This window comes from Callospermophilus lateralis, chromosome 4 (assembly GCF_048772815.1).
Source record: "Callospermophilus lateralis isolate mCalLat2 chromosome 4, mCalLat2.hap1, whole genome shotgun sequence".
In the NCBI taxonomy this organism is placed as follows: Eukaryota; Metazoa; Chordata; class Mammalia; order Rodentia; family Sciuridae; genus Callospermophilus; species Callospermophilus lateralis.
Genome location: NC_135308.1, coordinates 105,310,422 through 105,337,923, shown reverse-complemented (window position 1 = coordinate 105,337,923; position 27,502 = coordinate 105,310,422). Strand labels below are relative to the sequence as shown.

The 27,502-nt window shown below is 35.8% G+C and overlaps 1 protein-coding gene across 1 annotated transcript; it reads left to right on the top strand.

The window, feature by feature from the left end:
* The first annotated feature begins 197 nt into the window (after positions 1-197).
* Dbx2 (developing brain homeobox 2) lies at positions 198-26,881 on the top strand. Its single transcript, XM_076852786.1, has 4 exons — positions 198-597; positions 14,685-14,780; positions 21,029-21,216; positions 26,456-26,881. Exons 1-4 carry the CDS (start codon positions 198-200, stop codon positions 26,786-26,788), a joined length of 1,017 nt encoding a protein of 338 aa, XP_076708901.1. The 3' UTR covers positions 26,789-26,881.
* The last annotated feature ends 621 nt before the right edge of the window (positions 26,882-27,502 follow it).

Genomic DNA, 27,502 nt, shown 5'->3' with positions numbered 1-27,502 from the left:
CTCCCATCCCTTAAAAAAAGAAACGACCAACGCAAATAAATAATACCGTTCCAAGCCTGCGGCGTCCTCGGTGCCCTCTCCTCCCCGTTGGGCTCAGCGCACTCCAGCCCAGGGGAGGCAGCGGCGAGAAGCGGTGGCCGGGTCCGGCGCGGGGCGCGGGCTAGAGGCGGGTGCAACTGGCCCGCGGGCGCCGCACTATGCTCCCCAGCGCCGTGGCAGCGGGCGCGTACTGGGACGTGGTGGCTTCCTCCGCGCTCCTCAACCTCCCGGCAGCACCGGGCTTTGGTAACCTGGGCAAGAGTTTCCTGATCGAGAACTTGCTGCGGGTCGGAGGCTCCCCGGCGCACGGGCTGCAGCCACCCCCACCCCACGGCCCGGCGGCCTCCCTAGTCACAGCTGCGGGCGCGCAGCTCCGGCCCCTGCCCGCCAGCCCCGTTCCCCTCAAGCTGTGCCCAGCAGCCGAGCAAGTCGGCCCCGCCGGGGCACCCTACGGCACGCGGTGGGCATTTCAAGTGCTCAGCCCCTCGGCGGACGGCGCGAGGCTGCCGGGCCGGGCTCCGGAGGACCGAGACTGTGCTTTCCAGCCTTCTGCCCCAGGTGAGCCAGCTCTTCCTTTCTCAGCCGCGCCGACGCCCAGGCGGGCGCCCCACTGGGCTCGCCAGCATTGCGCACTGCACCAAGGGAGTGCCAGCCTGGGACCTTCGTGGAGCATGTCGAGATTTAGTGGAGATGCCACTTGGGGAGTAAGAGGGAACCACCACTTTTTGTGATTATTATTATTATTTTTTGCCCCATCTCAGCCCATAGTTTCTGTTCTGTCTCCTTCTTTGGACAGGTGGTAGGGCTACCTTGACTTTGGAGCTTTAACGGGAAAACCCTGAAGGCACCTCTAACCGGAAAGGGCATCTCAGTTCCGAGATGCCTGTGAGGCTGGACCAGTTTCATGGGGTTTCCCAAGTACAGTGTTTTTAGTCTGCCCGCTCCTGTCCCGAAGGCCGCCCTCCGGAAAGTTCTTGGCAAGGAGAGCTCCAGAGGCCCGCTTTGCGGGCTGTTGCCATCCACAGTTGCGACGGTCTGGGAAGTTCAGGAACGCTTGCGAAGGTCTTTGGAAGAAGAGTTGAGCAAAGTTTTGGCTCTCTTTCCTCTTTAACATTTTGGAACATTCTAGGCGCAAAGAAATCAAGGCCGACTTTTTTCTTCGCGCTGAGCTGAAAAACAGCTGAACTGGCAACTGGAGTAGGAAGTTCACCAAAGATGGGAATTTACCAAGAGAAGGACAGTTTGGGTTTACGTTAGTTACCGCATAAAAGCTAGCTTTGTGTTATTTATTTGCGTTGGATTGGGACGAAGGATGCAGACTGTTGAGTCAAACATTAGGTAAAGTTTATAGGGAGGCTGCCGAAATTAGCGATAATAAAAGGATATGTTTCTTAGAGACTTGGAAACTGAGATCCAATTGGATTAATTTTTGGCTGCGTCCTTAGACGATCTTAACTCATTCTTTTAATCCCAGTGGGTTTGTTCAGAATGACTAATAGACGCTTTTTCAGCAGTTTCCATTGTCCCAGCAAACTGCCGGATCAAATTTATTACTAATGGCTTTATAGAATTTAACATGTTTAGAACCTGTCCTAGTCTTTCAGCTTGAAATGGTTACTAACAGAATGGAACAAATATAATTATATGAACACAGGTCTCATTCACATAGTGTAAAACCTAAATGCATTTAGGAACAGGAACAGATAAAGTTAAGGCAAGGCTTATGTGCCTTGTAAGTGTGGACCGCTTTGCTTTTGAAATATGAGGAAAATTAGAAACATGTAAAGCAGGGTTACATAAACAAAGAATTAGTAAGTAATCTCAGAAATTGTCAAGAAACTTTATTGATTTGAATAACTTGATGGATTGGTATTGTGTTCTTAGAAATTATTTTTCAAGAATTCTTAAATTGTTAGTGATTGGCTTCTCAACCATGAAAAAATACATAATTTAAACTGTGAGGATTTTACCAATTAAATAAACCAAATGCACATCAAATTCAGATTGTTCAATAACTATTAAAATTATTTCATGTACATATCCATTTCTTTCAAAATATCACAATGGGTGGGCAAAGGATTTTCTAACTATGTTGTTTTTATTTTCAGGAGCATATTCATTCTTGTGCACATATTAAAGTATAAAAACTCAAAAATTATTTTTTGGAATAAATAAGAGGGTACAAGAATACATATTTCCTTTTAAATGAAAGATTAAGCGTATATATTATCAAATGTTTTGGTCAACCCTCATGAAGATTTGATGTGTTCCTAGGTTAATTTTCACTTGAACAAACAACCTTTTGTTTCAAACGGCATTTTTGTAAAGAATGCATCTAATTTTTGAAAGTGGGAAAATATCTAAAGAAGGAAAAAGCCCCATAAGTTTGTGCTATTTAAAACCAGAATTTACATTTATTTTTATAATTTAACAAATGATATAATTTTCTGAACATTGTCCTAGTTTTATTTAAGTGACAGATTCTTGTCTTACTAAATGTCATAGAAATTCTTTATGTAGTATAAATTATGAAGTTATAATGAGTGCCAATGATTTTAGCTGTTACCTGGAAATTAGGTGAGTATGAACTAGTGATTGATGTTCTGTAGAGAGCATAAAAGAGCTATTGTTTTCAGAAAGATAACAATATTTCTTTTTGAAATATCAGTGAATAATTAGTACTAATCTTTTAGACACTAACTTGGGGTAAAATTATAAAATATGATTTTAATAATTTGTACATATTGACAATCCACTTTATTTCAAACTTAATTTGTTGATTGCATCTGTCTAGATGTTGAATAAGGACATGCAGAGTTATTTTTAAGTGCATTAATGAAATATAGCATTATTTAAAATTTAAGGGATTTATGCCACTATGTGTATTTTTGCTTCATAATTTTGATTACCTACTACTAATTATACTATAATTAATTTAGCAAATGCTTACTGAGGGTATCTCATGTATCAACTTCTGTTTTAGAATCTTGGCATTATAATGGAACAACCATGTGGGGGCTTACATTCCATCTTCTATAGTGTTCTATAGGTTACCAATCAATCATTCATTAGCTTTTTTATTCTTCATAATGGGCCAACAAGTTAGCTGTTGGGATTCATCTCTTTCTACAATGAAAAATATTGTTTCACTTACTAATTTTATTTCCATCCCAAATATTACTTGAAATATCTGTGGTGTTGTGAAGCAGAAAAAGTTTTTTTTCCTCCAGATCTTCAAATTGGCACTTTAGTTTGCCTTCATTGACTATGATAACCTGAAAAGGAATGGGACAACTAGTTGTATTCCAGTCACCCTAATAAATCAGATTATGATTTTATATCTCAGCTTATAAGGAAAGAAATTGACTTTCTTGTCATAAGACATATCTGAAACATGGGGACAGGTGAGTGGTAACCCAGGTTTACAGGTCATGGATGAAAGTATAGCTGTCAGTGCTTCATCCTAGAAAACTGGCAGGTTTGAAAATTTAGAGCAAGAAAAGGAACACTCCAAATTATGTATTGTTCAATTGTTTATATAGAATAATTTAAACACATTCCTTTATAATCAAAGAATATCCTGGAAGGTTTGAGAGGGGCACATTTAGTGCAGTAGTGTGTAATGAATAGATTCATCTCCACTTTTTTTTATCTGAGAAAAAAAAGCCTCAGACCTGTTATAGTTTATTAGTGGAAATTTGGAGGCTTTCTGAGTAAAATCCTAATGGTCAAAGATCCTCCCTCCAAAGTTTGATAATGTCAGTATTTGGAAAGTATTGTTATAGATTTAAATACCCACATGCTTATGTATAAAAGAAGGATTTGGAATGTGAAAAGCTGAATATTTTTAATTTATCTTGGTTATGAGAATGCCATGAATTTTCAAATTGATGGTAATGACATCGGTATTCTTCAAAATAGAACAAATAGTTTTGCTTTTTAGTAACATTTGTTATTTAAAACATTTTAGAAATAATTGACAAAACCTATTTTTTATTAAATCTTGTGCTGCATATAAAATGATTGGAAAGACAATGTTCATTCTGGATAAGTAAGTTTGTTATTTTTTGTTAAAAATTAATTTTGCCAAGTGAGTGGTACTCTATAGGACAGAAATGGAAGATCCTTAGTATTTTTTGTTGTCATTCAGCTAGGGTTGTTTACCTATTATTCCTTGATTTTGTCTGAAGTTACATACACTTATGTTTTGTGTTCAAAATGGTACTTTATTCCTCCTTTATTGAGATACACTGAAAATAGGAAGTGATATAGACTGTCATACATTTTAGGCAGTTGGAATATGGATAAAGGATGAATCTGTGTTCAAAGCGAGGATTCCAGTCTAACTGAAGACTTTGTGATCTAATTTAATTCAGTTTGTAATTTTTGTTGCCAAACTAAGCTCTAGATTTGTTTTGGAAAAATGAAATATTGCAATCTTAAATGTTAATGCTGACCCAGAACCAGGATAAGAGTGTCGACCCAGAACAGAACAATGATGGTACCCATGCTAGCAGTTTTTTACTCTGGCCATTAGCCCAGCAATCCTTTGGTAGAATTTATAGATAATATCAGAACCATATTTTGCTCTATATGTATATATTTTTATTCTGCTTAATATATCTTTGTAGGTAACTTATATCAATACCTTTTACAAGTTTCTGAATAATCTGCTGCGAACAAATTGTTAAATGGCCTCTAAGTTCATCAATACCTTCAGGTTTGAGAAATTCTTGCATTAAATAGTACTAATAGAACTTATAGGTAGTCCTTTTATGTTTGGTACTGATGGAGTAAGCCACACTCCTTAGAAAATAATATCTGAGTTGCAGCTACAGTGTGACAACAATTTATGTACACTTAATTTGCCTTCAACTTTAGCATCTGTTCATCTCCTACCCCCAATACATGCTTCTGTACTTTGTTCAACCAAGTCAATCACAATATGGTAACTTATATTTAAGCCATTGAGGTTTAATAACAAAATAAAGGAGTAAATCCAGCAGTCAAATAGGAACATTTAGTATTTTGTACTAACTCTTATTTACTTTAGATATTTGAGGGGTAATTTTAAGAGGTAAAATGGATTGAATGCCCAGAAATTTAAGTACAGGCTTATGTAGAATTTAAAAATAAAGATACTAAGTAAGGGTACCACTTGTGATAGGCTATTTAAAGGGATTGTCAAGTTGACTTTATCTATTGATCTGCCTATCTATCTAGACTTTTTTTTTTTCTTTTTTAATGGTGCTAGGGTCAGAAACCAGGGCCTTGCACATGCTAGACAAGCATTCTACCACTGAACTCTGTCCCTAGCACTTTATCTATGTTTGCTTGCCATCATTGTGGCTCAAATCTTGGAACCTAAGCTGTGCTTGGGACTTCCTCTTTGTATGTGTCACTTCATTCTTGTTCTTGTGCCCACCAGAAAACATCTCTCTTTGCTGTAAGTAGATATTTCATGGTTTTGTTTGCCGCTGAACAATGATAGAAATGATAACAACTTGAAAGTATCCAAGGAGACAACCTCTCTGCATTTCTGTTTAATAGTTTTGTTCATAAAATGCTTTGAGATTCTTTGACATAGGAAAGGTTTTTACAGAAGTAAAATGTTCTGTTGACATTGTTTATAACTGGAGAATCCATCTTATTTGTTTTGAGGGAATTTTATTTGCTGCCCTTAAAGTTTTTTCTTACAGTTTTTTGTTTGTTGGTTTGTTTTTTATGGTAGTGGGGCTTGAACCCAAAGGTGTTTTACATTGAGCTACACCCAGAGCCATTTTTTTTTTAAAAATTTGAAACAGGGCCTCATTAAGTTGCTGAGGTTAGTCTTGAACTTGCAGTTCTTCTATCTTAGCCTCTCTAGTCACTGAAATTACAGGTGTGCACCACTACACCATCTCCTATTTTTTTCTTTATATACAGTGCAAGTACACATTTTAGATCAGTTTAAATAACTTAAGTTTTCATTCAAATGCACCTGGAGTCTGCCAGGAGTAAAAGGCAAATTGTAAAATGAAACAATATGATTTTATCTAGGAATGCTTGTTAGAATCCTTATTTAAGACTTCATTAGATCATGTTTCTATTTTATACTCTCTTAGTAAGAAATTGGATTTTTGCCTTAGTACATAATATGCTTACCAGACCCTTGTATATTTTATTCCAAAATATTTTATTTCACTTTCAGTAATGTTTCCACTTTTAATGAAATCTCTCCCTTTAATTCTTTTTAGCCTCCAGTCAGTTCTTAACTTAGCAATGCCAAATGATTCATCACTTTATATAAAGTTACCATAACTGATTTCATTTTTAATAGCATTATTCATTTTGTCAACCAGTTATTAGTTGTGAATATTTCAGGGGCATAGTTTTGTGAGTTATGTGAACAGTAAACTTGAGGCACTAAAATTCTCTCTGAAGTCAAAGATCAAAAAGCCTCTAGAAGTTTTTAGACTTTTCTTTCAGAACCAAAGAATTCAGGAAAATGAAAGAGAAAAAAAAAAAGAAGAAGAAGAAAGAAAGGGGGAGGGAGGATGAACCTGTTTAAAATATATTGTGGGATATTTAATTGACTTGTTATTTATAAATATTCCAAAGATGAATTAGGTTTTTCACTTTTCAATAAAACCTTAATCTTAGTAATTCTAAATGACCATCAGAAATAAAATATATATTAGATTTCTACATGTCTGCTTGAGAAGACTCCAAATTTTGTGTTCCTAAAAACTTCAAATGTCTAATATTTTTCTCAATTAAACTATGGGAAGGAGTTTGTTATTCTTTGAAAAAAACTTATGTATATTCACAAGATAATAAAAGCATGACTGCTTGGCAGGTTTTTAAGTAGACTGACCTGAGGCTGGGTTGAGTTAAAGTGCATTGTACCAATCCTGTAGTTCTTATGGGGTCTGAAACAAAAACATAATCTGACTCTTCAATCAAGAATAGAATCATACCTCCTAATTTATGAATTCTTTATAAGTTCTTTTGCATTGCAATTAATCCAAGAGACTTTGTGCTCACAAAGCCTAACATATTTACTTTTAGGTCCTTTATAATAATAAAAAGTATAATAAAAATAATAAACATTGACAATGCTTCCTCCAAAGCATAAGTGACAAGTTTGGTAAATTTTTAACAACCATATGGTTTTCTGATCTAGTTTTATCAGCATTTGTGTCATTTTAAGGTTTAAATTCAAGTCTAAGTTCTTTATATTACCGATTGAATAACCCTAAGCAATTCGTAAAACTTCATTGAACCTCTGCTTTTTTAAATTTCAAAATGTGAACAGATGGTAGGGTCAGCACTTGACTTTCAAGCACATAAGTCAGAGCCCATTGATAAGGAACAGGAAAAGATGTGAAAAACTTCTTCTCATTATTTCACCATAAATAAACTGTTGGCAAAAGAGGCATTGCTGTACAAGAACCCATTCCAAAACTTGGTGGCTTAAAAGAAACCATTTATTATTTTTCCCTCACAGTTTTGTGCACTGACTGGGTTCAGTAGGGAGTTCTCACTTGGAATCTGATACAGTTACAGTTGGTTTCCAGTTGGGGCTGCAGTCATCTGGAGGATCTACTGGCTAGATGTCTAGCGCTACTCACCTGACTGGCAGTTGACATTGGCTGTAGACTAGGTGCTCAACTGGAGCTGCTCATTGCAGCACCCATGCTTGGATTTTCCTGGTGGCTTGACCTTCTTATTGAGCAGAGGCTGGGTTCTGAAAGAGAGAGTTCCGAGAGAGCAAACATTCCAAAAACCCCACACGGTTTTGGAACTGTCGATATTCTGGACATTCTGGAACTTCTGTGACATTCTGGAACCTCTCTGACCAGGTCTTATACTTTTTAACTTATGAACTAGTCCAGAAAATTCCAGAATGTCACTACTGTCATTTCTCTGTATTAAGCAAGTCACTAAGACCCTCCCAAATTCAAGAGGAGGGGAGAAAAGACCACACCTTTCAATGGAAGGAATACCAAATAATTTGCAGGCATTTAAAATCTTCCAGGGGGTGAAATAAGGATGATGAACATCAGACACAGTTCCCACTATACCCATCTTGTTTTGACCAGGTAGGAATTGATCACATACAGTGGTGTATAGCTAGATGCTCAGAGAGGAAAGCAAAGCCTTTTAGAAGTAGAGTTTCAAGGGCTACAGATACCATTTCTCTTCTGTGACACTGAATTTATAAATAAAGTACAGCAAAACATTTCCTCAAATTTAGCTTTTTTGTTTTGGAGCTGCTAATGAAAACTCCTCGAAAGGGTGAGGCAGCAGAGCTGGTGACCCTAGACAACAACAATGATGGACGGTCACAATGACTAATGCCCCACAGCTGGAGGGGAAACCAGATCCTATCCAGTAGTTGCTGTTGTGAGGATTCATGAGAAAATGTTGATGGAAGTGTCCAAACAAGTAATGCTTATGGTTGCCTCTTGCTACACAGTGTTACTGTGGTCACAACCTTCCCTACAGACTTTCCTTTTCCCATTTCATCTCAGCCACCCCTCCAGGTGAATTTTTCTAAAATGTAGCTTTCATCATATGACCCAGCTACCCAGGAAAACATAAATTATCCCCATTGATGACAATCAAAGAAAATAATCCCTTTGGCTTTCTGGACCTCATTCCCTTGGCAACATTGATCTCTTCTATCCTCTCTTGTCCCTTTGACCTTGTCCCAGTACCAGACTGTTCTTCTTAAGCTTTTTCATGCATCCTAACCATTCTTACCTCCTTTCCTTTGTTCATATGACTTAACCCCCAATGCGGTCTTTTCTTTTTGTCATTCCAAATACTTCCAAAATAGATAAAGGTCCTAATTAAGATGTTTCTCCTGCTTAAAGCCTTCTTTGACCAAACCTTCCTAACAATATTTTTTTTATTTGCTTCTATTTCAGTAGAAGTCTGGACATATTGTTTCTTTTTAGGTGTTATCTTATTATGGATCTGGAATTACATAATAATGGCAGGAGAAAGGCTGACATTTATTGAGTGACTGTTATGTATCAGACATTGTTTTATGTTCTTTTCAGTGATCTCATACTCACTAGCCATTATAATCACTTGTGGAATTTGTTTAAAAAATGCTGTGCAAGCGGGGGCAGTGGCGCATGCCTGTAATCCCTCCCACTTGGGAGGCTGAGACAGGAGGATTGCAAGTTCAAAGCCAGGCTCCGCAACTGAGAGGCACTAAGCAACTCAGTGAGACATTGTCTCTAAATAGAATATAAATTAGGGCTCGGGATATGGCTCTGTGGTTGAGTGCCCCTGAGTTCAATCCCTGGCACCAAAAAAGAAAAAAAAAAAATTCTGTGCAAGGTACCCACTCCTACCTACTCTGATTTAACCCAGTTGGTGTGGGGACCAGATATCTGTGTCTTTGAAAAATAGCCCAGGTAATCCCAATATGTTGAGAACCACAGGTTAGGGAAATGCACAGTATGGAATTCTTAAATTTCATCTTTTCCTTGGGGAGTGCATCAGCTTTAACAGAATGCATTTAATGTGGAGTACTGAGAAATTTTTATATTTCATTTTTCATTAGCATAGTCAGATATTTAAGTTAAAGAAGTTTTTTCGTTTTGTTTTGTTTTTTAGAATCATAAATTCTTGTAGGAAGGGAAACTTGTCCCAGCACACAGTGCAACACCTGGCATTTGATAGATGATAGGTGATCCATATTATTTGCCTTGAATTAAAAGGACAGAATCAAACTGCACTTGATTTGGCTTCTTAAAGAGCTGTATTAAAACATTAAGACAAGAGCTGTGGTTATGCTCAGCAGTAGAGCACTTACCTCCCACATGCGAGACTCTGGGTTCCAGCCTCAGCACCACATAAAAATAAATATGTGAAATAAAGATATTGTGTCCAATTACAACTAAAAAATAAATATAAAAAATTTAAAAAAACATTAAGACCTATGTTTTTCTGTCTGAAAAATATTCTTGGGGCAAAAAATACTGACTTCTATTGTTCTCAATGAACAGAGGGGAAAGGATGAATTTATCTAACTTTTTTTCCCTGCTGATTGAGGGCAAGGATTGCAATTGAATCACTAAATGAATTGCTTTTAGGTTGACTGTGTGATAAATAAATCAAATCTCATTAAGTAACTGATATTTCTTAGGTCTAACTACTCAAGGAAAATGTTTCACTATTCTTTAAGAGTTTTTTTCTCTAGATTATCTGTTCAGTTGTATATTATTTTCAAATCAGAAGTTTAGGTTTCTTTATTCCCACAGTCTGTGTACCTGGTACTTGAAGGAGATCATTAAAACTAACCTTTCAAAATTATTTAATTCCCTATTATTCTTTCCCAGAGGTTTTTATTTTTATTTTTTTTTACCTTCTACAGTAGTAGGATATATTAGAACCCTGTCTCATTTCTCCTCATCTTCCTTGAAATGTGCTTCAGTCTGCGTAGCATTACAATGGAACGCTGAAATTTATTTAAAAGTTTTATTGGTGATCTTTGGTACTTTGTCTTTGAAATGTCACCTCAAGTCAGTTAGTACCACAGTTTGCAGTGATAATAAAAAGAATTGGTTTCACACCAATTGATTTCCATGGTTCTTCTCCATCAATAAAGAAGAATGAAAATAACAAAAGTCAACTAAAATAATTGTTTTCTAGACAACAGAATGTTGAAAATAATTTCTTTATAGTTAGGCTTGTAACTATCCTTTGCTTGGGATATTTACATCATATAGCAATCTATTTAGATTTATTTAGTTTTGAAAAAGTAAGGCCAGTTCACCTTTAAGTTGGCTCTAAGTTCCCATCTAAAATTGATATTCAAAATAAAATTAAAAGACACTTTGAATCTGTGTCTTCAAATAAATTAGAACCTTTGATGAAGTGTGGAAAGTTTATAAAGTTTTCTGGAAATGCATGAATTTAGTCATTTGGTTGCAGAAAGATTCTGGTTTAGTCCCCCAAAATTTAAATCGTTTTGTTTGTGAGTTGCAACAACTTCCCATAGAAAATGGAAGTTTGATTTGTTGGTGGAATATGAAATTTGGAGTATCTTGAAATGCTGTACCAATAGGACCCGAGATCATGCTGTAGAATCTGTCCCATGGGTGCTCTTTTCATAGGAAAGGACATTCTTTTTCTCTCTTGGGGATCTTAGGAGATGTGTCTATTTTTCCGGAGTCTAGCTTGGAATAACTGGCAGTCTGTAAATGAAATCCCTACCCCTCATGGCTAATAACTAATTACAAAAATCCTTATTGTTTCTCTTGCCTACTTTTTTACTTTGGTGAAAGCGATCATAATCACATTCTGGACGGAGGCCCATTTGAGGTTGAATGTTAATGAATGAAGGAATGAAATGGCTTGTGTTAAATTCGTAGCCAGTCCAGTGCCTATCTATAGTAAACACTCCTTAAATATTATCATTATGACTCTTGTTTCGTAAGTCTACCATGAGTCATTCTTTACACAGTTGAATGATGAAGTAATTGCATCTAAACTGCATTGATGGGGTTTGAATGCTTATCATCCAGTATTAAATGGCCTTTCCCCCCCCCCCTGCATTTTTCAGAGTGTCTTCGAAGTAGATCTTAAGGCTTTCAAAAGTTTTCACACATATGTTCACTTGTCACTTTATTTTCATGAAGGTTGAGTTTTCTCTTTTCCTCATTTTAAAAAAGTATGTGGCTTACAAATGTTAAAAGTTCAAAATATATTTTAAATGCATTGCATTATTTTAAATAATTATTTCCTGTTGCCATTGAGCACCAAGGCAATCACATGCTCAGATAGATTAGCATTTGACTTATGTCAGAGTAGGAGCATGTGAAAAAAAAAGGAGCACTTAATTGGAATTTCACAGTGATTTCCACATAAACCAGCTTAAACAAGGTGTATTTATGTATAGCAATCAGGAATTGACTAATCTCCTGTGTAAATATATGTGTCAAAGAGATGATTTAAAATGTTGAAGAACTTCTATACAATAGAATTTCAAGCCTGGTCGTGTCACAAAGTGTGAAAGCCAGTTCTTTAGCCAAACTGGAATTGTTACTGTAGACTTTGACATTTTTTGTAATTACAGATTTTGAAACTGTCATTTTAATTACAACTTTCATGTAGGGTAATGTATAGCAATATAATGGGCTGTTCCATTAAAACTCTTTCTGGAAAAATTTAATAATAAAATCAGACATCTTCAAACCACATTTATCACAAATGTATTTAATTGATTACTTAAGGAAATCATCTGTTTTTTAAAATCTTTTATTTTCCCATTTTTAGGGGGAATGCTATGGTAGACTAAAAAACATTTTAGCTAGAATAGAAATTATCTAATTTATATATACCTTGCATTATTATTTCAGTGGTTTCACTTGGGTACGATCTTATTTCCTGTGTTCTATATTGAACAGCAAATAATAAGCAAATAGATTTTCTTTGGCATTTCCACCTAACACAATAAATGTTTAATTTTATGTATGTAAATGCAACATTACTGATTTATTTCCTTCTACCTAAAAAGAAAAAAAAAAGAAAGAAAGAAGGAGCTAACATAAAAGCTTGATAATAAATACAATGAAGCAATTTTTATATTTGGAAACATAATTCAATTTTTCAAAATACTTCATATGTCCATAGTAATTATGGAAATATAAATCTGCCTAAATAATGTCATGTTCTTGTAATATAATTCAAGAGATAAAATTTAAATGATTTTTAATTACTCTGATGGTTTTATAGTTGATACTAGAACAATTTATGATAAAAATAAAACTAAAAAAAGTTTTTGAACTTTTTGAACACCAAAATATTCTCCTTTTCATACCTTTGCCTTAGTTGCCATATTTTCCAAACAGTGTTAAACACTATTCTCTGGAAATCCAGATATTTAAAAAGTCTGAAAACATTAATATCGAAACTCTCCATTGTATTAAAGGAAGAAATCTGCATTTATGGCTAATTTGTAATTTTAGGGTTTTCAGGACCCTGAAATACAATAATTATTTTTAACTGGGAAATATGCTTGTGTTGACATCTGCTTTAAATAATTGATGAAAATAACCTTGCATTTATCAATTGATTAAAATGTGAATCTGAAAGTACTGTGTTCTTCAGAAAGGTATGTAGTCATGTCAAGACAACATTCCCTTGTATAATTAAGAAAATGAAAGAATTTTTCACTTGAGTATGAGAGGAGAATAACAAAACTATTTATTTTCAAGTCATGTTTTAAGTTCCAAGGTCATCAATTATGAAAGATACCATGAAGGTAGGTGTTTGGGGGAGCAAGCAAGGGCTCAAAGTTTGATCATTGATTCTTCCCTAAGAATACGAGGGAAATGTCTTAGTCTTGAAGAACATTCATTTAGTTACAAAATATTGATGATTTATGATGTGCTAGGCACTCTGCGTGGTATGCTATGATAAAAGCAAGTGCCCGCCTTCGGGAAATCTTAACCACATTTATATTGTATTAAACCCATTGTATTAAGGACAGTATATTTAAGCTACTTAACCAAAGCCTGGCATCTGGGAAGTTCTCAATAAAGGAGAATTGTTGTTTAAATTCTATAACACTTACCCTTATAACGTTTTCATCGACTGGGGAATAGAGTGAAAAATTTCACTTAAAATGTTAAATTCAATTGAAGTGATATATAATTTCTGTGATGGTATTTATACTCAAAATTTTAGAATGGTCTATAATGATAATGAAACTTCAAAAAATTTGTAGAACTTTTTGGACACAAAAATGGGTCTCCTTTACATACATTTGATATAAGACTAATCATAACTGTTTCATGCATATCTCTTGAAAATTTTATGAGTAACAGTTTAATAAAATGAGAACAGAATTTTTTGGCAAATCACTACACTATAAACACTATAAAGACTTTCAGTTTAACTGAATTTCTCTGGAGATAAAATAGGATTATTCTCAAATACTTAAAAACATGTACATATGATCAGAAACACCACTTTTTATTGAGGAATTGTTCAGTAAATGAATTATCACAAACTTGGGAATTCAGTTCAGTATATATTTCAAATAAACTTTATTCTAAAAACAAGCAGTAAAGTGATATAATGTTTTTTCAAAATTAAATGTAAGCCCATAATGTTTAAATTGTTCCTTGGTAAGTATAATATTTTAGAGCTGTGTTATTTAATATCATAGTCCCTAGTCACATGAGTCTATTTATTTTAAATTAATTTGGGTTAAAATTTCAGTTGCTTTGTCACATTAGCTACATTTCAGGAGCTACTAGATTTGGCTAGTAGTTAAGATGTAGGACAGGACAGACACCGATGTTTGTGTCATCCCGGACAGTTTTTTTTTTTGGACAGTGTTGCTCTAGATATCTTAAATAAAGGAATATTAGATATTCACTACTTGTAATTATGACCTCACAGGACAAGAACTAATAATTTTGATATCTCCGCTACATCTCCCAAATCTTGCTGAAATTATTTAGCAAGCACTTTGACAGATGAAGTGTACTTTAATGTGACTTTAATTTCAGTATGAGTTACAATGGAATAACTAAGAACATGAAGGGCTTTTACTCACTGACTTTTAGAAAAGTGGAATTTTGAATATTGTCTAAAAGAATGGCTGATCAATGAGACCAATGCTTTCTCTGCAGGGCCTCCCAAACCTTTTCTTCTAAGCGCTCCAGCATTCTACTCTGCGTGCTGTGGTGGGTCCTGTCGGCGCCCTGCATCCCCCTCCGCTTTTCCAAGTAAGTTTTTAATGATTCATCAGCAATGCCTCAGTTATTCTGTAAACCAGAGCAGCAGGATTTAATGTGCTCAGGGAAGCTAATTGGTAATGCAATGGCAAGGAGCTAATTCCTCACTAAAAATCACAGCGATCCTATTCAGAAGGCTTCCAGAGATTTATCAAACCTCAGCACAGTGAGCAATTGTGAGCAGTTTCTAATGGCTTTGAAACCTAGGGCTGACATACCAAGGAAAGCAACTTGTTTTCCATTTGATATAAAAAGATCTCTGAGGGACCAGTTTGGCTCTTTCTGAAATGTGTAACAACACTCCTTTAAAGAAGAAAAAAGAAAGGAAGGCAGGCAAAGAAACCGCTGTGTAAAATTTCACCCAGTTTAAAATGTGACACGAAGTCATAAGGTGTCTGTAGAAAAACATTAAAAATTGCCAAGATTGTGAGAGAGGATAAATACCTCCTCTTTATCATTGTGAAGAAACCCAGCCAGAGTTATAGGACCATGCTTTCAGGCAGACATTAAAAATCATACAAGCAAAATTTAATAGCACGGGTGGGGGGCCTGGAAAGAGAAGGATGAACTTTCCAAAACTCACAGAGCGTGCACACACACACACACTGTCACTTGCAAAGACAAATGTCTAGCTGCAAGTAAAGTTCACCTAGGTCTTGAGATGTCTTGATAAGGTAAGAATCTGTAGGCAGAGAATTTGTGTTGATGATAAAGAAGTCCAGTGGAGAGATGCATTTATCTCAGCCGCCTAGGAGAAAACATTTATTCAGTTAACAGTTCTGTCAGGTGAAAGCGAAATAAGAGTTGAGTCAGACTAAAGTGCAGAGCTCTATCACGGTTGAATTCAGCTCCCTGCTGCCTCAGTGCATGTGTTTTATGAATGTTTCAGGAGAGCAGTTGCTCAACAGAATGATTCCTGACAAGTGAGGCAGCAAATGCTGGCCGTTTAATGAGCTTCAAGCTTCTGAGCATCTCTTTAGGGGGCTGATACTTTCCCACAGAGCACTTTACATGACTGGGACCCAGCACAATGGGTGACAGGCCCGTGACCAATCATCACTTTCACTTGACTCATCCACACGCGACCTCACCACGATTTTTCACTCTGCAGATGAACTTTAGGAGCCATTTCACATGGAAAAGGCTTGGGCAAGGGTCAGTTGCCCTTTTGTATGGTCATAAAGCAAGGCTCTGTGTGTCAGTCTTTTCTCCTGTCTCACATTCCAAGTGAATTTCTGGACACCATTTAAAGCACTTGACTGAAAAATAAAGCAGTGAATGAAACTGACTTTTATAGACTCATTCTAGCTCATCTTCCCATATAACCCTGTCCACCTGAAAAGGGATTTAGTGGATGAGCTGAGTGTATACAGGGACTTGCTGAATACATAGGGCCCATTATCAACTGTGGGGATTGTTTATTAACCAGGACTGATACACTACTATTTTGGAAGTGACCTATTAATTGTCCATTTAACTAGAATGTATTGAATTCAAATAGCAAAATAGAAACCATGACTAAACCTTTTGCTCGCTCCTTCAAGGTGGTCTGCTCTGAAGAAGATTGAAAGCTGTCGTGCAAATTAAGGAGACATTTATCACCATATATTAGCGTAGCAGGCCAAGATTTCAGGAGCGGGGCCTTAAAACCCAAATATCTGATACCATGCCCACAGTGGCATCTCTGCAAAATTAAATCTTTGGTGTTACATTCTGGGAGAGGAGGTTAAAAGGGATCCCACACTTTGTTTCATTTATTTCACCCTGATATGCTACTATCTTCTGCTTTGGAAAATCTCTGGTGGTACAGTTCAGGTAAGTAGAAGTGGGCAAAGAAAAATGCCATGTAACAGGTGGACATTCACATATGTATCTGTGAGTGTGTGTGTGTACGTGTATTTATTTTATAGTGGCATTTTAAGAGTCTCTGAGCCATGGAAGTTTGGGCCAGTTTAATAAATAGAACAAATAATAGTAATGCCAACAACACTTCCTAGACAACTTCATCTGCTTGACTGCTTGAGAGGGTAAGATGGCCTTTCTTCCATCTATTCCTTGGTCTTTCCTATTTTATGTCCTTTGCATAATTGTCATAAATTATTGTGTTTATCCCTACAGGTTGGAAGTCTTGCATTTTATATTTAAAAAAAAAATAAATACAAAGCTGAAAATCAGTGCACCTCTGATCTAGGATAATAAATGATGCATTTAGTTTGCCTGCCTTTCTAAAGTTGGCATTTAAGATGGTTTAGAGATGACACAAGTGTTTTTAATAAAGAGTGGTGTCTCTTATTATTAGTTATACACCAAAATGAGTTTACTTTTTTGTTTATAATATTCACTCATATTGGCAGCAACTAATAATGAAATGGTGTAATTATGCAGTCAGTAAAGACTTTTACATAAATAACCATGATACCAAGGAACAGTTAATGGTGTATACATCTGCACAATCCTTTTTACTGAAGGCGTTTACTAGATTTTCTTTTTTTCCCTACTTCTTTTAATAATAAGAACAATGTTTATGCCCAAGTTTTAAAATTATTTTCCACTGTACAAAGGAAGGAATATGAACTGTCCAAGTGAACTTGTATTAAGTTTTGCTTGGTCAGCCAAAATTAAGGTTTATACTAAAAATTTTAATAACTGATGAAATCGATGGCCCTCATCATTGTTTCACAAGGTGACTTCATTTTTTCCAAAAGCCAAGGATCAGATCAACCCAGTTGTAACTATGAAAGTGGAATATCCTTTTGACTCTGAACATGATTCATTTGTTTAATATTGATTTAATTTTTAACTTCTTAGGTTTACAGTTGACTCCTTGTTGTAATGTGGAAACAGTCATTCATCCAGTACCCTTCTCACATGCAGTAAATAGTTTAACAAGCTATTTAAGCACAACCCTTACGGGGGAGGGGAAAATTAAAAGGCAGTGGTAATAGTTCTCCCCTTCCCCAACCCAGTGAATGGAAAAATCTTTGATATTACATCCATAAAGTTCTTTTCAAAATAACACATTTCTCAGCTAAAATAAAAGGGCAAGTTTCAGATATGATGTGGAGAATGACTTTTTAAAAACTACCTGAGAAAAATAGGAATCTTAATTATGTAGGTTAGCTAATTGAGTTAATCAGGTAATTATTCCATTTTTGTCTTCAAGTACCCAACTTGAATTTGACCTTTCAAGAATTTTATGCCTTAAAAGACAAAGCCTCAATTTGAGCAATATGCAAGTCTGAACAGGGGAAACATTTTTTTTTTTTTTTTTCTGACACAATCCACCCTGCCTTTTTCTTAGGATAGGAACTCACATTTTATGTTTTGAGATCATTTTACCATCTTACCTGCCTTGTTGAAACATAAGAGAACATAATTTATTTTCTGAATTTGAGTTTAGAATTTAGTTGAAGGTGACAGGGAAGGGTCACTATTTTTATTGTTGCAAATGTAGATTGGTTCTGTGAGTTTAACTTTCAATGATGGGCTGTATTCTGATTAGTGATCTCATCATCTGACCTGTTAGTCTTTTACTGTCTCAGCTGGAGTGGTAGCGGGCTGTGGAAGTGAAACAGGACCTATGGAAACTCACACAAGGCTGCATAAACAAACACATATAGTTTTTTTTAAATATATAGAACGTTTAACTTTAGCACTGTAGGTTCTTAAAAGAGATGTAGCATTTTTTTTCTAATAGAGCAAGAAGCCTAATTATATTGTCTAAAATGTAATTGAGTTTGTGCAATAAGTTGAATATGGGTATTGTCTTCTCAAAAGTGAAGGGAGGGGTAGTCCATAGATAAATGACATTCGGTCAACCAAGAAGAATGTTTAAAGAAGTCAGAGGCTCAAAGACAATGGGTTTTCCAAGTTGATGACTCTATTCAGCAGTTCAAGAGAGCAGTGCAAGTGTTGCAGTTACATTCCTGGAGTGGAGTTCCTTTTCTCTCCAGATGTTTAGTCCAGAGAGTGATGATGGGAATAACTGCTTGGAGATAGGAGTGCTTGTCCCTGATCTTGTAGGTAGTCCTTGCCTGAGCAGAACATGAAATCTAACAGGGCTGCTTACACTGATTTGAGGTTCCCCAGAACAAGTATGCAAGTACAGGGTAGAGGAGGGAGAGAACTGCTGGGTACAGCAAAACTGGGAAGGAATGTACTGTGAGCTCTGTGTGCCTACAGAATGATGTGAGGTTGTTGGGCTGTGCTTTAAATGATCAGCTATCCAGACAAGGAAGACCATAGTCCTAGTGGACACTGAAATATTCCGATTGCCTACCCTATTCAGTTCTGGAGACCCACTTTGAAAGGTATATTGAGCAAACTCTCCTATAAAGACCAGCTTAAGAAATAGGCAACAAATGAAATAGTGAAGGAATTTTAAAAGTAATTGAATATCCCTGGCTTGAAAACAAGAATATTATTTTCTTCTGAAATGTGGATTTAAAGGGTAGAATTAAGACCAATGAGTAGAGGAAGGTAAACTTGGGCTTAATATAAGAGACATTTATAGCAATTCAAGGTGTGTGATAAGTATTATAGCATTCCCAATCACTAGACTATGTAGAGGTTGGAGGACAGGTTTTTAATTTAAATAGACAGGTTAGGTAAATACTATGTCTTCTCCCTTCAAACTTCAAATCTACCAGAAATATGTCTGACAATACACAAGTACATATTCATGCATGAGTCACACATCAAAGATAGAAGATAAGAAAGGTGAGGAAGCTTTTCATGGCTGGTTTCCTCAACAGTTAGTCCAATGGGCTTGATACCAAGTGCCTTAGTGTTCTAGTGATTCTGTAACAAGTTGTCACAAACTTCATGCCTTAAAACAACACGTGTTTAACCATCTTTCAATTCTAGAGGCCAGAAATCTCAAATGGGTCTCACTAGACTAAAATAAAAGTGTTAGTTGTGTTCCTTCTAGACGGTCTGGAGAAAATAAATTTCCTTGTGTGTGTGTTTTTGTCTTTGTTTTTTTTTTTTTTTTTGTTTTTTTTTTTTTTTTTGAGGCTTACAACTGTATCTCCATCTTCCAAGCAAGTCATAGAATCTATAGAATCTTCAAATCTGTCTCTGACTCTGACCTATTTTCCTTTCTCTTCTACTTACAAGGACCCTTGTGATTACATTGAGCCCACCTGAATGATCCAGGGCACTCTCTTCAGCTCAGGATCAGTTGATTAGCAACCCTAATTCCATTTGCCACCTTAGTTACCCCTTGCCACACATACAGATTCTGGTTTAGAACACAGACATCTTTGCAGGCACAAGGGGTGCAGGGTATATTACTCTTGCCTGACATACCTGGCAAACAGAATGAGTGAATGGCTGATGAATGCTTGCAAACACACAGAGGGTAGCAACCAGTGTTGTGCTAGCCACAGAAAGGGAGAAAAAGGAGAAAATGTCTCTGTCTTCAAGAAGTTGTTTGTCAGTGGAATCAATTGGTGAGGAAGGTTACTGAGAATCCTCCAGCTCTCCCTTTGGTTCTTAGATTAAGCATCTCTGACTCTTGCAAACTTTCTCTGACATCACAGATTTGGATCAGACACCTTGTTTTGTTTTCTCTATGTGCCTTTATAAAGAACGAATACACACTTTAGGGCTAGGGTTGTGGCTCAGTAGTAGAGCACTTGCTTAGCACGTGTGAGGCCCTGGGTTTGATCCTCAGCAACACATAAAAATAAAGGTATTGTGTCCAATTACAACTAAAAAATAAATATTTAATAAAAAGAATGCACACTTAATTGCTTGTTTGATGCTAGTTCAGTAAGTGCCCATCTATTAGATTTTACAGGTAAAGAGAAAACAGATATGGTTTATTTCTCAATTTGTGGTATTGGGCAGAGGACCTGGCATATGGTAAGAATTCAAATAGTTGTTGGAAAAAAAGAATGAAAAAATAAATAAGCAAAGATTAGATGAAAATGAAATGTTTAAACCACCTAGGACTTGTTCTGCATTGGGGCTTTGTAACCTGAAACCATGGGCTTTCCTGATAAGCACACAAAATCAGAGGGCAAGCACATGTGCCCCTCTTCCCTTCCTGTGGGAAGCAAAGAGTATTTATCAGATTTTCAAAGGAGTCTACCCCCTAAAAGAGGTTAGGAAGTACTGCTCTAAGTGTGTGGAGTTGAGATGAAATCCTCTGGCCAAGGCAGAGTAGGAGGATGCCAGACTGACTTTTCTCCAGTGCTAACTGGGCTTTTGTATCTCATCTCCACCTTCTGCAGGAGAAGAGAGTGTGCTACCTTTGCTGACCCAGGACTCTAATTCCAAAGCTCGGAGGGGCATTTTAAGAAGAGCTGTATTTTCTGAGGACCAGAGAAAGGCTCTGGAGAAAATGTTTCAGAAGCAAAAATACATCAGCAAAACAGACCGAAAGAAACTTGCCATCAACTTGGGACTAAAGGAGTCACAGGTACTAATGATCAGGAAGATGTCTCCTGCTTTTCCTTTCTGAAGGCATACAATGAAATCCATTTATTTGCTAAAATATCTCTTGTGCTAGGCACAGTGCAGAACCCTGAAGTGTTCTCAAAATGCTTTTCATAATTTTTAGTGGGTAGAAATGGATGATTCCTATTTGGAAATAGATCCATCACTGATAAGTCTAGGTTTTGCCATTGGACTGATTGATTCTTCCAAAATGAAGTGAAATGCTAAGGAAGTAGCATTTATAGCATAATTTTTTTGCTTTGTATTCAGAGGAGCAGGCTAAATAATTTCTTTCAAAAGCAGGAACCGATTTTCTTGTCTTTCTCTTCATTTTCAATCCAAAAATCAAAGCATGAATAAGTGACTTATGAAGACTCATTAATGGGTCTCATTATTTTGCACTTTGGGTTTGTGTCATGTACAGTTTAGTCATTCACATTTGCAACTCTTACACACCTTTCTTGCATTTCATGTAATTGTGAATGCGACTTTCTGACTTTTTGACAGTGAAGACTACTCTAAAGTTTGACCCATTTACAAATAGTTAACACATAAGACTGTAGCATTTTCCTATTCAATCCTTCTTATCACAATGCACTGTAATAGGCCTCTTTTCTAGATGAATAAATGTGCAGAACTGAATATAGGTCCTGTGTCATGTAGCAAAGCTCTTTGGGAGCTGGGCTTCTATCTTAGGCATCCTGACTTTGGGTTTATGTTTTCCTCAAACTAGAGCTCCTGTATACAGTTGTGCGGGGTATTCACTGTTCAGAGCATTTGACTGGCAGGAGGATGGCAGCAGGAATGGGTTTCCTGGTCAGGCCTACATCCACCTGCATTTTGCCAGTTAGTGTAAAGAAACTGAAGGGCTAGCGGAGGCTCTGTCTTAATCATGCCATCCTCCTCTTCCTCACTATAGATGACCTATGCTACATTTTGGACCTTACTAAAACCAGTTATTATTGTATGGCACTTTCTTCAACATTGCTTTCTTTCTCTAGGGATGTGCTCTGTCTCCATAGACTGCCTTTCATGTCCAAATTTTGGGAGTGGTAGGATGCAGCACATGGTGTGGTACAGGGTAACTGACCTAGATCCATCAGTCTGTGCCCTTCTTGAACTGTGATAGTAATGAGTCCACAACCTCAACTGATTGCCCTGGGCCTTGGTTTCTCACTTTAAAGAACAAGAGCAATTAAGGAATTCTGTTTAGGTCTCAGAGCAATTTTGTGTATGTAACAGATAAATTAGTAGCTGCATCTTGATGGTTGGTCTCTTGTGTGCAAGATACTATGTGAGATAGACAGGAAGAGGAAATATGGTGAGTACTGAGAAAGACATACATTTTTTTGTACCTCAGAAACTTGTACACCTGGTAGAACCTCATGAAAATTAAATAACAACACAAGACCATATAATAATTAAAGGGTACATAGATGTTGAAAGATGAAAAATAGCAAGGTTCCATCTCTCAGTGCTCAAAAGAAAGTGTGAAAATCTGTTAGTGTGTGTATTGTGTTCCTATAAACAGAATCTTGTGCATATATTTTGTCTTTTCCTAAAGATCAGTTTAGATCACCTGCGTAACCCAGTGCACAGATCAAGCAGTAGATACTGGAAGACCCCAAAGATTCCCTCCCAGTCATCATCTACTTCTTCCAAGCACATCCACTATTCTCATTTCTAACAACATAGATTAAGTTAGCCTGTTTTTGTACTATAACAGAAGCACTCAGTATGTATTCTTTTGTATGTGGTTTCTTCCACTTAATATTATGATGATGAAATTCTTCATGTTGTTGCATGTAGCAGCAGATCATTCTACTCGTGCTTGGTTTGTATTATCATTACATGGTATAAAATGATTAATTCATTTTACCGAAGGGAGCATATTATTATTCCCAGTTTTGACTATTGTGACTAACACTACTGAGGATTATACTGTTTTACTTTTTTTCCCCCTACATTCAAATGTTATAGGATGCATCCTTGCATGGCGGTACCTATCAATCAATTCATTCTTTGTATATGTGTGTCTCATTACAGATCATAGTGTGGATATAGAATAATTCAATTAACCACCATCAACTTCTAAGTTACTTCTAGTTTTCACTTTTCCATCTATTTATGCACATTTAAAATATTATTGCAAATTAGGGAACTAGGAGTAGGATTATTTATTAAGGTATATGTATATTTTTAAAGTGTGATAGAGTAAAAATTTCTTTCTAAAACAATATTATATAAAATTAGCTGCTGAATTATGTAAAAAATTCACTCTTATTAACAAAAATGATTTTTGCAATCCCTTTACCATTTATCATTTTAAGTAATATCAGCAATATTATGGACAATGGTATTTATTATTTTTTAGTTTGAATTTTTCTAACTTCTAGAATTTGAGGTCTTTTCATCACTGGCCTTTCCATACTGCATTTTTTTTCTATCATATTGTGTCTTGTTGATGTGTAGCAATTATTTTGGATATTAATAAACATATTTGGAATATTACAATTACTTACATTTTCCTGTTATAGATGCTATAAAAATCCTGAGTTAGTGGTTTTTTTTATTGTGGTAAAATAAATATAAGACGTATCACTCAGTGGCATTCAGTAATTGACATTATTGTGCAACCATCAGCATCCTCCACCTCCAGAACTTTTAGTTCTTATAAAACTGAAACTGTGTCCAAAAGCAACTCCTCCTTTCTCCCTCCTCAGCCCCTGTCAACAACCTTTATACTCTCTTTTTCTATGAATGTCTACTTTTAAGAATCTCATATAAATGGAACCATATAGTGTTTAGCTATATGATTTGTGATTAGCTCATTTCACTTAACATAATGTCTTCAAGGTTCATATGTGTTGTAGCATGTGTCAGAATATTCATCATTTTAAGACTGAATAATATTCCATCATATGGACATACCACATTTTTATTTAACCATTCATCTGTCAATGAAAACTTAGTTGTTTCCATGTTTTGATAATTGTGAATAATGCTGCTATGATGATAGACATACAGATATCTGTTTGAGTCTCTGCTTTTAATTCTTTGAGTAGCTTTTAGCTTTTTCATATGTTTCTGATATGTTTATTTATATAGAAACTTTGCATTTTCATATAATCAGTTCTGTCTTATCTGTTATAGCCTTAGTAATTTATGGCATGCTAACATTCATCTCTCCAAGACTATAATGACAATCTGTTATGTTTTCTTCTAGGACTTTGATAGTTTTGTTTTCTTATTGTTTCTACCTGGAATATGTTTTTGTATTTGTTGAAAGAGGTAGAACTTTAGTGTCTTGTTACAAATATATGTATGTGTCCCAAGACCACTGATTATGAAAAAACTCTTTCACAAGTAGTGGAAAATGAAATTAGCCAGATTATATTGTTACATTGTGTGTATGTATGAGAATGCAACAAGAAATTCTACTATTATGTATAATTATAATGTACCAACAAAAATATATAAGTAAAATAATAATAATAATAATATAGAGGGCATTATGCTGTGTGTGTTTGTTTTAATTTTGATAGCACTTAAATATTTCTAAACATACAGAATGATTAAGAGAAGAAGAAAATAACGAATATGATGAGAAAGACCAGCTTCACTAATGGGAACAAATAACTCAGTGAAAACCCATTAGAAATATTTTGCTTGCTTTGTAGAAGTAAATGTCAACTTCAAATAAAAAACAAGCTCATGAGTATAACCAAATGCTCTGATATGTGTACTTCAGAGCTATTTTCTTATGAAAAGCCTTAATCACAAAGTTGTAACTGGGCTGGCAGTATTTTGCACTCAGTTGTCTGGGTAGACTTATTTTGCAGCCATTCTAAACATTGTCAATCAAGTTGAAGGAATAAAGAAATCATTTTGTCAATTTGGAAGGACCATTTCGGATAGAATTTTTTTCTTCATTGAGAGAAATATTTGGTTTATATACTTTATCTAGGTAAAAAGTTTCCATTTGTGTTTTAAAAATGAAAATCTAAGTTGTTAGTGTAAGGGTAGAATGGGAAATGGGAACTGGGAAAAATAATGTGATTGACTTTCAGAATATCAGGAAAACCAATTGGGAAATCTTCTGCTCAGGGACCACTGAGTACACAGTGGATAAAAAGCATAGCTAATAATAGAGTTAGTAGTAGAGTAGAGGAAAGGGGTCAGGGAGAGAAAGGAAGGGGTGGTAGTGGAAAATGAAATTAGCCAGATTATATTGTTACATTGTGTGTATGTATGAGAATGCAACAAGAAATCCTACTATTATGTATAATTATAATGTACCAACAAAAATATATAAGTAAAATAATAATAATAATAATATAGAGGGCATTATGCTGGGTGCATTGGGGGAAGCTGTGGCTCCAATCAAGAACCCATTATAAGAACTTTGGGCTTAATTACAACCAATTGTTACTTATTAAACCTAATGATCATGGTGTGACAAGTCCGAGGACTACATAAAGCCTATAATTTAACAAAGCATTATAAAATATATTCTCAATTTAGTCTCAAAAATCTGATGAGGTTGCATTTTTTTTACAAGAGCCTAGATACTGGATTTGGATAGTCATCCATTCTAGTCTAAGTGCTTCCTTTATACTAACTATTTAATCTTGAACATTTAATCTCCCTAAACCTCGGTTGTCTTATATGTGAAATGAAGACTTCTTATAGCCATGGTAAGGATCAAAGTATAAAATCCACCTACAGTGCATGTGGTCTGATGCTTGGTACAAAATAGCATGCTCATATGCTATGTGAGTTCATAAAGTTCCTTGAATAAATAATTTAGCACAGACCAAATGATATGTTTAAATACCTGAGAAAGTTAAGTCAATTTTGAAAGACATGAGGCTTATAGAATGTAACCAATTTACTATGGTTATTTTGTTTTAGAATATATGTGGGGATATTATGTTAAAGTAATTTCTTAGATATTTTTGTATAAGCCAATGTGAAAAGCCACAGGGACTTTCTAGGTTGGGTCTCATAATAAGGTGTCCTGTAGAATGGATATAGAAGCAAGTACAGTTTAAAATGCTAAAATAAAAGGATGGAGGTACAGTTCAGAGGCACAGTGCTTGCCTAGCACAGTTGAGGCCCTGGGTTCCATCCCTAATGCTGCAAATAAATGAATAAACAAAATGCTTACGTGGAATAACATAGAATAAATCATTATTTTTTTCCAATTATTTTATCAATAGGTGAAAATTTGGTTTCAAAACAGAAGGATGAAATGGCGGAATTCCAAAGAAAAGGAAGTGCTTTCCAATAGATGCATCCAAGATGTAAGCCTTCAAGAGGATCCTCTCTCACAATCTGCTCTGGGTTTCTCTTCTCCATGTCCTTCAATATGGGAAGTCTCCCAACAGCACTCAAGTCCAAGATGGAGGGAGAATTCTCCAGAACCTTCAGAAAAACTAATCCAGGAGAGTTCAGGGGCACCACCCCCAGAAGCAAATTCACTGCATGGTGCCTTGTATTTGTCTTCTGAGGAAGAAGCTGGAGACAAGGGTGTACTTACTAGGGCCATATGAATGGAAGCATTCCTCCATGTTAATTTATAAGAACACTTAACCAACAACATTTGAAATCTAAAGCCAGTTAGCTTGTGCCTCATCATTGCCTAAAACCTAACACCTTCAGAATGATGCATGAACTAATGCTTTAGAAAAATCCACTCCAGTGTTCTCTTATTTAGCCCTATACTCAGACTTAACTTGTAAGTGGAATAGAATCTTCCAGGACAGATGATGGAACTAAAAAGAATAAGAGCAAGCTTTGGCTCAGTCCCTGCTCTGAGTATGTGTATATATGCATATGTCTGTATGTGTATATATATGTAAATATTCATTACAGTACATTGGTAGAAACTCAATTATCTTCACATACTGCATTGAGAAAATTCATTTCCTTTTTTATGAAGAAAAATAAACCACTGACAGAATGTTATAAATTTTTTGGAAATAATGTAAAATTTGAACTTTATCCAAACTTTCATACCACAAGAATATGTTTTGATAATTTCTCAGGGGCTAGGGCTGTAGCTCAGTAGTAGACTGCTTACTTAGCATACACAAGGCCCTAGGTCAATCCCCAGAATAGCAAAAAAAGAAAACAAAATTCTCTTATTTTATGAATTCTTTTAGTATCCAACTATAAGTGAATTTTAGCAACTCAGCAATCCTAATCAAATGAGTCCCAGTTATATACACTGAAGATATACATTAAAATGAACCCAAGAATTTCTG

Excerpts from the sequence above, each read along its gene's own strand:
- Dbx2 (XM_076852786.1), top strand. The coding sequence starts at position 198 with ATGCTCCCCAGCGCCGTGGCAGCGGGCGCGTACTGGGACGTGGTGGCT. Across the intron at positions 598-14,684 it reads TTTCCAGCCTTCTGCCCCAG|GGCCTCCCAAACCTTTTCTT; the intron begins GTGAGCCAGCTC and ends CTTTCTCTGCAG. Across the intron at positions 14,781-21,028 it reads ATCCCCCTCCGCTTTTCCAA|GAGAAGAGAGTGTGCTACCT; the intron begins GTAAGTTTTTAA and ends CACCTTCTGCAG.